The 10,806-nt window shown below is 38.0% G+C and overlaps 1 protein-coding gene across 1 annotated transcript; it reads left to right on the top strand.

Moving 5' to 3' along the window:
• Positions 1–6,772: 6,772 nt before the first annotated feature.
• On the top strand, positions 6,773–7,717 carry LOC141285214 (olfactory receptor 52B4-like). Its single transcript, XM_073818255.1, has one exon. It carries the CDS (start codon positions 6,773–6,775, stop codon positions 7,715–7,717), a length of 945 nt encoding a protein of 314 aa, XP_073674356.1.
• The last annotated feature ends 3,089 nt before the right edge of the window (positions 7,718–10,806 follow it).

Raw genomic sequence — 10,806 nt, 5'->3', positions numbered from 1 at the left:
ATCAGGGACGTCCTCGTTGTCCACTGATCGTTTGCTCCTGAAAGACAAATCACGTTGTGTATGCATAACAGTCACACGATGTTGCAGCTGCACTGGTGCACAGAGGCCTGTCCAGTTCATCCTGTACGTGTTGTTTACAGTGTCCTCACCACAGTACCATTACCAGTCATCAGCCAGCACTGCACCTTTCGCTGGCCAGGGGGACTCACAGTACATTAGTAGTGATACACAGGCAGTGTTCGTGGAGGTGTAACAAACAGTTGTATTATTTCCCTTAGCACATGCTGCGGTGTTCTTCTCACATGAGCCCCTCTCGAACCTTGGACAGTAGCTTTGCAGCCACCTGTCTATACCCTGCCCTTGGTTTATTATTTGTTTACAATTTGTAGCACTTATACCTGTCACGCTTTCACCTGATGTCCCATTAAAACAATAAGGAAACATAAAACCTTCTGGTAACACCAGGCTAACTTTTACATCAACAGTTTCAGTTTCATTTTTACTTGATGCACTACCTTCTTTCTTGCACGTTTCATTCATATAATTATACCGTTTAGTTTCATCAGTATAGGGTGTTGTTACCCTCTTTACACACCTAGGAGACCATACATACATTTTCCCTGCATAATATGTACAGAACACAGTAAAATTGGGGGGTTCACAGTTATAGACAAATGGTTTCAAGGATACAGTTATTATGGTGCGGAATAATTCTTGACACACCACACATGATTCATTGGTCAGTTGATGCGCTGTCCAGTTGGCATACTGCCAGAAGAGGTTTCTTTTGGCCTCCTCCTTTGAAGCGTTGGGTACCAGGAGTCCCGCTAGGACAAGATAGGTTATTGCTCTGGAAAACAAAAACAGTTAGTACATATAATACACTGTTCTTCATTTCAAGGGTTTCACTCTGGTTGCATGAATCCACTGTGGAAAAAGATCAGTTAAAATAGCAGTTCTGGTCACCGCTAGTATCTCTGTAGGCCCATCATACAGAGAGTCATTGAGGCCCCCGGTTTTTAGTTTCTTTATCAATACTTGATTGCCCACTTCAAAGGGGTGTGAGTTAGCTTTAGGGATCTCAGGGTGTTTCATTTTAACCCTTTCCCAGAACTCAGTAAATTTTTCTATTAGGCCCACAGAGTACTCAGACATATGATCAGTTAACACCACACCTATCCCTACCATTCCGTGGCGCCAAGGGATGGGGAAAGGTCGGCCCATCACCACCTCATAGGGTGATAAGTTGTCTAAATTTGGCTGAGGCATCATTCTTAGGTCTGCTAAGACAATTGGAAGTACCCTTGTCCAATCGGATGTATTCATACTGATCATTGCTTTTCTTATCTTTTGTTAAGATACTTTTGATGTGAAAGGTGTGCCCTTATCGGAATCTATTGATACTGGGATACCATATCTGGGTGTGATTTCTTTGTTTAAAAACTGCACGACCATATTGGCGTTTTCTTTGGCACATGGAAAGGTCTCTACCCACTTAGAAAATTTGTCCAGAAGCACCAAGAGGTATTTAAAAGGTCCCCTCTTGGTCATGTGTGTAAAATCAACCTGCCATTCAGTAAATGGTTGGTTAGGCCTCGGCAGGTGTTGATGTTTTGCTGGAGGTTTGCTTATATTATTTTTAGCGCAAATTAAACATCTGTCAAGAATGTCATTAATCGTTTGCGGTAATTGGTCGACGCAAAATAGACCTCGCATTGTATCTAGTACCCCTCTTCGGCCGCGATGAGTGATACCATAAAATTCGCGGACGAGAAACGGTAAAACAGACGTAGGTAAACACAGTCGACCCTCCTTGTCACGCCAGAGGTCATCAGGTCCCTGAGACGCAGAAAAAACTTACCAGAATTGACGGTCAGATTCACTGGCTGCTTTCTGAACAGCGACAAGGTCAACATCTGGAATTAGTGACGACGTCATTTTTGAGGTTGACACTAGAGCTACATTAACATGGGGACTTGGAGGCCCCTCTTGAGTGCACTTTTTGCATTTAGGTCAGCCAGTGAGTTACACTTAGCCTCATCTGTGTATAAATTCGAGTGACCCTTTGTTTTTACTATAGCTAAAGAGCGAGGTAGAAAAGAGGCCTCAATAAGTGTTTCAACAAGATTCTGTTGTTTACTGAAGAAAATAGTTTGCAGTTTCATCAGCAGAAGTCAGCTTCAACACTCTCGATGGAGTGCAGACAGAGACTGAGTGCAGATAGAGACTGACACACACACACATAGAGGCTTTATCTATCTTCAAGGTTTTCTTTGCCAGGCAGTGTGTTGGACACACACACTTAGGTCGATCATTTTCTGGTTTTAGGCAGGGAACAACCTCGAGCAGACGCGTCTCAACAGACTTATTACCCATTTTGACATTATGAATTTATAATCTGCGCCAGTGAAATGGCTGTTACACGACAATTTTATCAACATTTCCACAAAGTGTAATGGTTTGCCCACTTCTGGTAACATGCTCAAAATGTCTTTCAAAGTCGAGACGGACGGCGGAGTTATCTCCCTCGCCCTGTCGTTTTGTTATCCATAAATGAGCTTCATTTATTTTCTCGACGGGTGCTGCTGGGGGCGCGCGGCGAGCTGCGGAAGTAAGCGCGGGCACGACAGGCGCGGGTACAGGATAAGGCGGCGGCGCGCATGGCGAGAATGTGAAAACAGACTGGATAGAGTTTGTTTGTAAATTGAGTCGCTTTGGTCGTTTTTTTTTTTTTTCAAATTGGACTCTGCTTCGTCTAATAATTTTTTCTCGTTCTTTCCTGTCGGCTTTTTCGGTACCACATTCCTGACAGATTTTGGCAGTGAAATACCCTGTTTATCATTCCATACAGTTTGCATTTTTAACCAAACATCATACCCGTCTTTCATATATTTTTGGTCCCATTCAGGGTCACCTTCACCTTTATATGTCAATCGAAAAGCTTGTGCCATATGATTTGGGTCAAAAGAACCCATTCGCGGATATGTAGGATACATCCCATTGGCTTCGGTCCAACCCGCTAAATTATTCACCAAATTATTAACTAAATTAAAAACCCCAACTACATCTATTCATCCAATCATTTGGTGTTTCGCCAGGATTTGGTTTAGGATAGGTGGCTCCCATGATAGATATATAGATAATATATACAGATAATATATACAGATATTCACCTCACCACTGGACAGACCGAAACTCGTGACCCACACTTTTGCTTTTAATTTATTTGAGCGCGCTCTCTCAGTTTAGCTGAGAATATTGCGGCGGCCTTCAGATAGGCAAACTATACTTCGCCTTACCTGGTCCTCGCAATGTATTTGCGGCAGCCTTCAGATAGACAAACTATACTTCATCTTACCTGGTCTGCGCAATATCTAGATAGACAAACTATACTTCATCTTATCTACTCACAACACGAACAATAATGTAACTAATCAGGTAGACAAACTATACTTCATCTTACCTGATCAGAGACATCACGTCGCGGTCACCAAATTGTTAGAACCTCGTTTCTGGGTCACTGCAGTTTCTCAGGCCTTTCTCAGATCTGTCGAGTGGATCAGCAACAAGCGCTTGGGATAGACAACAACACACCAAAGTCTAATACAAGTTGGTTTATTGTTATCTACCAAAGAAGATGGGGCAGTCCCATCTTTTATACAGCACCCTTACAAGCCTTCATGTAGGCGGGGGTTCACATATCATTTAAGAGAATACTTCTACATATGGGAAGGAAAATTACAGATGATCCAGGGTAACTATAAGGAAGAGAGGAAGATAGTGCAGCCGCACTGAACTGGTTTCCTGCCGAGAGATAACCCTGAAACAGACAGACAAAACATTCCAAGACAGAACCTAATATCACACTCTTAAATGAAGCAAACTGTGAAAGACAAGAAAACTACAAAATATTAACTCAAGGAAACTTCACTGCAAAACACATTAATTCTTATAGTGACGTCATCAGGCCCGTGACGTCGCACCCTCCTATTGGATAGTCGATACGGATTCAGAGCGTGGTTCACCAGTGGCGTTCCCCATAGCGTTTCAGACGCAGCTCGAGTTCCCGGGAAGGGAATCTATGTTGCTCTCCAAACTTGAGTTGTAATTTTTTCATTTTGCCTTGTTGCATCTCATACAACCTGGACAACTCAGCGGTACTTGTAACTAAAGTACATTAAATTCTCCACAGCATATTCAATAAGACTAAATGATTGCATAAAATTCACACATTAGAAGCAAGTTAAAGACGACATCCTTTCTTCAGTGCTGTTGGAAAGCACTTTGTTGGCGTCATCTGAAGTCATCTGATATATACTTATGCTGTTTGCTATGGGAATAGGTGACTGCATTTAGCATGTGCCCATTTAATTCTAATCAAGTGACATGCTCTACAGATCATATTTGACATGAGACAAAAGTACACTCAGAATACTGCCCTCTACTGCCCACTGAGATAGAGTGCAGTTACATACTATAATGTACGTATATACAAATAATGTATAATTATAATTATAATTATAATTATGTATAATAATAATTTCTAAATAAAGCTAGAAATTAGATAAAGTCTATGTTTTTTCCAATCCAATGTAAATTAATGTTTCTCTCATTTCCAGGTTAAATAAATATTACTATCAAAAAACTAAGTGAATGCAGTAACACATTATCAGACTTGTATATTTTATTTGTGAAATTATGTTCAACTAATAAACTTGTACGCAACATGCTTTCAAATCATCAGTCATCAACACGACAAAGAAGCACTTCTGAAGTGACATTAGTTTCTTTTCAGAAGTTCATGAAGAACTTACCAAGTTGTGATGCACCAGGGCTTTTTTAATGGCAGCAGCATGAGCTTCAGCCTCTGTGAAAAGCTCTGACCCCTCGCCTCCTGAAGTCAAACTTGGGAAGCCATCCCAGGCGTGTCAAGCTGGGTCCTGCAAACAGTAAACAAAGTTACTCACTCCAAATCTCTCACCTCCCAGCTTCAGGCATAAACTTCAATCCAGGGCAGTGAGCTCACAGATCACTTCCTTGTTCCAAAGAAAAATAGTTGCCTCAGTCCCATTCTCAACCTAAGACACCTGAACAATGCCCTGATGAAGCAGCTATTCAGGATGTTAATGTTGAAACTGGTCTGGCTGGATTTTGTCAGTAGATCTAAAAGATGCTTATTTTTATATCCAAATAGCATGAGGATTCTCTTCTTTTTATATCCAAATAGCGTGAGGCTCCTTTCCATCTTTCAAATCTTCTTCTGTTTTACATTTCTACACATTCTTTGAGATCCTCTACAGACTTATTGAGAGTTCCAAATTTCAAGTTCCTTTGGTGGTAGGGTTTACATTACTCAGATTACATATTATCTGTTTAGAATAGCTTTTAGTGATTTGACTGTTTGATTTTTTTATGGCCTTGTATTTGTATAGTTTTGTATTTTATTGCTTTCCTTTAATTATATCCTTGAGTGTCTTGAAAGGTGCCTAAAAATCAAAAGGTATTTTTATTATCAATAATATGGTGAATACATACATTGAGGGGGGCAAGACTGGTAACAGGCGGCATCTTACATAATGGACCATTTTCACAGATTGTGATAACATGATTCCACAGTTATTAACATAGTAAATCTAGCAACGCTTTTACTTTACTTCTACTTTGTTTTTCATTACCTTGGCCAACATTTTAAAACTGAGACCTTGTTTCATACCAGAAGTAACCTGCTCTGTGTTGTCAGTTTCCTCTGTTCCGTGATGTATTTTTCACAGCATGAGAACATGCTATGTAGTGTCAGAGTGGGGTGTTTGTTGAACAGAGCAACAAAGTAGGGCAGGTTTTTGTGGTCAATGGACAAAAAACCTCTAGCATATTTATGTTGATGCAGCCAAAATCTTTTGCACTTCTAGTACAAGCACTGGGTATGTCACTGTTTTACATTTGTGTGATGCTGCTTAGGCTATATCATGTGAATGAGCAGGTGACTAGATTGTTTTGTGCTTATATCAACATAGGCTCATTGGAAATTATTTTAATGCATCTTAACTATGAACACAGAGGTTTGTAGTGCAAACAGTTTTACTGTTTACTGCACGTTGTTATTCTTCTCTGTATTTCCCTGTATTTCTCACATATAGGCTTACTTCCATGTTAAAGAAACAGGTGGATAAAAGTTTACCAAACTATGACATCATCTGCTTCTGAGAACACCCCAAATGTAAAAAGGATCCATTTGCGTACAGAATATTTATTTAAATTTAAATTAGCACCAAACTTGTAAAAGCACCTTTATAAGCAACATTACAGATCTCCAGCTATTCATGCAATCTACTAGAAATGGATATGATACCTTTCATGTCAGAATTGAAAACATGATTAGCCTAACCTCCAGTTTCTCTTCCTCTGATTGACCTGATGACAACAAGGATTTGTTTGAACTAGACAATGATATTGTCATAGTGGGGATTTTCCCTCATGAGATTTATAATCCACACAGACTAATAATTCAAAGACAGTATAAAAGACCCAAGACATAAGCATACACACTTGTTAGGACAGGTCAAGCTGCTGCATGACTGCTTAGTTAGTCAGTCAGACATTAAATAACGTCATGTTATCGAAAGCAAATAACAGTCACTGTGCCTTTTGTAGAGGAGCAAAGGATTGATGTAAGTATTTTTAACATATATTTAACATTTACCCAACATATAATTGATCAAGCTGTATTATATATGTTATATTTGCTCTTTTCTGCTTTGTTTAGGACAATAGCATGTCTTCCGCTGGCAATATCTACAATGTGTCAACTGATTTGTCTCTTCAGGGCTTCGATCTGTCCCCTGAGAAGGCCGTCGTTGCGTTCGTCTTTGCCGCTCTGAATTATATAATCATATTGTTCTGTAACTCCTTCCTCTTGTTCACTGTCATAACCAATAAGGGTCTACATGAGCCAATGTATATTCTCCTGTTAAATTTGCCCATTAATGACCTAATAGGTTCTACATGCCTGTTCCCTCACGTCATGCGGGAGCTCCTGTTTGACACCAGGACCATGCCGTTCTCCATCTGTATCACTCAGGCGTTCTTCATACACGTATACGCTGTATCAGCGGTCTTCATTTTGACCGCCATGGCATACGACAGATATGTCGCCATCTGCCAGCCGATGAGATACACTACCATTATGAGCAAACTTCACCTCACAAAGATCATCTCATTGGTTTGGCTGTCTAATTTGACACTGATGGCCATCCTTTTCATTCTCCTTCTGCGTCTGCCTCGCTGTAGGTCTTACCTTACCCATCCGTACTGTGACAACCCTTCCCTGCTTCAACTGGTCTGCGCAGACACGACCATTAATAACCTTTATGGACTTATGATAACAGCTCTCTGTCAGGTGTTAACAGTGGGCCTGATTTTGTACTCATACCTACGGATCCTCATAGCCTGTTTCCACAACAAAAGCTCTGACACAAGGAGTAAAGCTCTGCAGACGTGTGGCACACATCTAGTTGTCTTTGTCTTGTTTGAGTGTTTGGGTCTTTTCACCATCATCTCATACAGGATAAAAGATATTTCTCCTCACTTAAGAAAATTCATTGCAGTTGGTGCTATGATATTGCCACCAACGATGAATCCTATTATATATGGATTGAGAACTAAAGAAATCCGAGTCAAAGGGATCAAATTTTTCAAGCGAAAAGTTTTCACATCATGAACAAATAATACTGCGGTGTCATGCTAAATTTTAAAACTTACTTTGCAAAGTTTGACAGTTATATGCATTAATGTGATATACTAATCTGTTTTTTTGTCAAATCTTTTTCTCTCTAACACACACACACATTTTACTAGCAGCATCAGTTTGCTTATTTTTCTATTCCTTAACAAAGTCAGTCCAGAGTTTTTTTATTAAAATCCTACACTCTAAAAAAAGATTTTTCTAAAAATTCTGCTCAATTAATGTGAATGAATTTTCCATATGTATGTTTTTATTTTTAACGTGTTTTACCTGTATTTTGAATTTGAGTTAAAGAAAATGTTTTTAAAATAAATAGATAATGTCCCGGTAATGAGCTGCTAGTACCTTTCCTGTTATTTTACAGATTTATTTTTACAGTGTAATATTATAGGCATATTTTATATTTTTCATTCTCTCACTGTCTTTTCTCAATATCATGTCTGTAAGATGTTTAAAATACCCACCATCTCTTTTTGACAACCTGATTAGATTCCACTATATGTTTCTAAAGTCAAAATATGTTGATTTGGCTGATCTACTGATTCATAATACTGATTCTAATAAAAACCTGATGTGGTTAAATTAAAGTTAGAAGAATTTTTGATTAGCATTTTAATTTTTAATTTAGCATTAATCTGTCCCACACTGAAAAAACAGTGCTTACTTTGAGAATGCTTTCAATTGTCTCTGTAACTGTGGGAAAACATAAAAATTTATTTGGTTAATATGATATCCTGACATATAATTTTCTGCTGGAGTCCATTTGCTTCATATTTAAGGAAGGGCTGTATGCGATTCTAGTTCATGACCACAAGATGGAAATCTAAACCAATTTTTGCAATGTTACCATTGGCAATATATAAAAAAATGTTATATACAGTGTTGCTTGAAATTTTCTATATTTCTAAATATAACTGAAAAGATCATCATATTGTCACGGAAGTCCTGAAAGTTGACAAGGATAACAGAATCAGAAACTTTGTCATTTATTTTTTGAGAATAAGGATCCAGTGTTAAATAATTGTGAGTTGCAAACATATGTGAATCTCTAGGATTAACATTAGGATTAGTGTGAACCCTGTTTTATTTAAAGAAAGATAATCTTTTGTGAGTAAATCATGGCATGAACAATAGAGATCCCTGAGGACCTCAGGAAATTAGTTGTTGCTCATCAGACTGGAAAAGGTTACAACCATCTCTAAAGAGTTTGGACTCCACAAACCCAGTCAGATGGATTGTGCACAAATAAGGAAATTCAAGACCACTGTTACCCTCCCCAGGAGTGGTCCACCAACAAAGATCACTCCAAAGCAAGATGTGTAATAGTCTGCGAGGTTGCAAAGAACCCCAGGGTAACTTCTAAGAAACTAAAGGCCTTTCTTACATTGAGCTCTCACTATCATGAGAACATTGAACAACCATGGTGTGCATGGCAAAATTGCAAGTAGAAAGACTTGGTCTGCAGTGTGATAAAGATCAAGTAAGAAGTCTATTGGAGAAAGGATTTGTGGACCAATGAGACAGAAATAGATCTTTTTGGTCTGAATGAGAAGCATTAATGAATGATGGAGAACGAAAAACACCGCATTCCAGCATAAGCATGCATATTCCATCTGTGAAACATGGTGGTGGTAGTATCATGGTTTGGGCCTGTTTTGCTGCATCTAGGCCAGGAAAGCTTGCCATCATTGATGAAACAAAGAATTCTGAATTATACCAGCAAATTCTAAAGGGAAATGTCATGACATCTGTCAGTAAACTAAATCTCAAGAGAAAGTGGGTCGTGCAGCAAAACAAAGACCTCGACATAACACAAATTTGCCTCATTTAAAGTGTGAAACTACTTTACCAATTTACTCCATATTTTTCCATACAAAATCTACATTTATTCCACTAAAATACAGAAATTCTTTATTAAAACCATACTGTTGATTGGTTGGGATGTGGGAAGTTCTTAATAAAAAATGAGAGCACATTGTTTTTAAAAATCTACCTAAAGCCCAAAGAAATGCTTTGATGGAGTTAATAAATGACAAATCTTTGATTGTTAAACCAGCTAATAAGGGAGGATTGATTGTTGACATTTATCGACAACTTGAAAATCGGTCTTTTTATATGAAATTGAGAGGAGATCCAACAATAACTTTTAAGAATGAAATATATGAGATGTTGCAAGATATTTTGAAAAATTTATTAGAATTTTTAAAAGATGATTATCCAGTATACACCTGTGATATATGTCTTACCTAAAATACATAAAGGTCTTTTTAAACCACCAGGTAGACCTATTATTGCAGACATGGGTTCATTACCAGAAAAATTATCTGTTTATTGTCTAATTTTTTAAACATTTATTTCTGAGTCTTCTTTCAATTGTGCAGGATTCTATGAATATGATTAAATACTACAATCCATTAAATTGCCTCACAATAATGTATTACTTGCGACACTAGATGTAGAATCGCAATATACTAACATCCCACATTATGGTGGTATACAAGCTGCTCAGTTCTTTTTACGTGTTTTATTGATAAGAGTCCTAGTATTGATTGTTCAAATGAGTTGACAAAATTGGTATTGACGTTGATTTTTTTTTACATATACCTGTGGCGTTTGGTATATTGATAATATTTTCTTTTATATGGTGTGAGAATGAGAATGAATTACTTGAATTACAATTTTATATGGTACCACTTGTCTAAAGAAAATCTTCTGATTAGTCAGTTCAGCAGGATTTGCACATTTAATTAAATGTATGAAAAACAATGCAAAGAGGTAATCAGAGGTTTCATGACAGAGATTATGCAGATAATTGGATTATAATAGCTGTGGCACAATTTGAAAATATTGATCAGAAAGAATGCCTTGCTAGAACACATTTGAGATTGACCTCTGAGTCTCGTATTACTCAATAGTGTGCTTTAAGTAAGGAGTTTGCACACATAGTAAGTAAACACTGGCATATTCTGAGTTCGGACTCTGTAATTAATTATTGTTGTAAAGATCCTCCTCAAATTGTGTATAAATAAGCTCCTAATATAAAACAAATTGTGGCAAGTTGACCA

This window comes from Garra rufa, chromosome 14 (genome assembly GCF_049309525.1).
Source record: "Garra rufa chromosome 14, GarRuf1.0, whole genome shotgun sequence".
In the NCBI taxonomy this organism is placed as follows: Eukaryota; Metazoa; Chordata; class Actinopteri; order Cypriniformes; family Cyprinidae; genus Garra; species Garra rufa.
Note: the sequence above shows the minus strand (reverse complement) of the source record. Positions and strands in the feature narration are given on the sequence as shown.

What these genes read in the sequence shown, in the direction of transcription:
- LOC141285214 (XM_073818255.1), top strand. Translation starts at nt 6,773, where the DNA reads ATGTCTTCCGCTGGCAATATCTACAATGTGTCAACTGATTTGTCTCTT.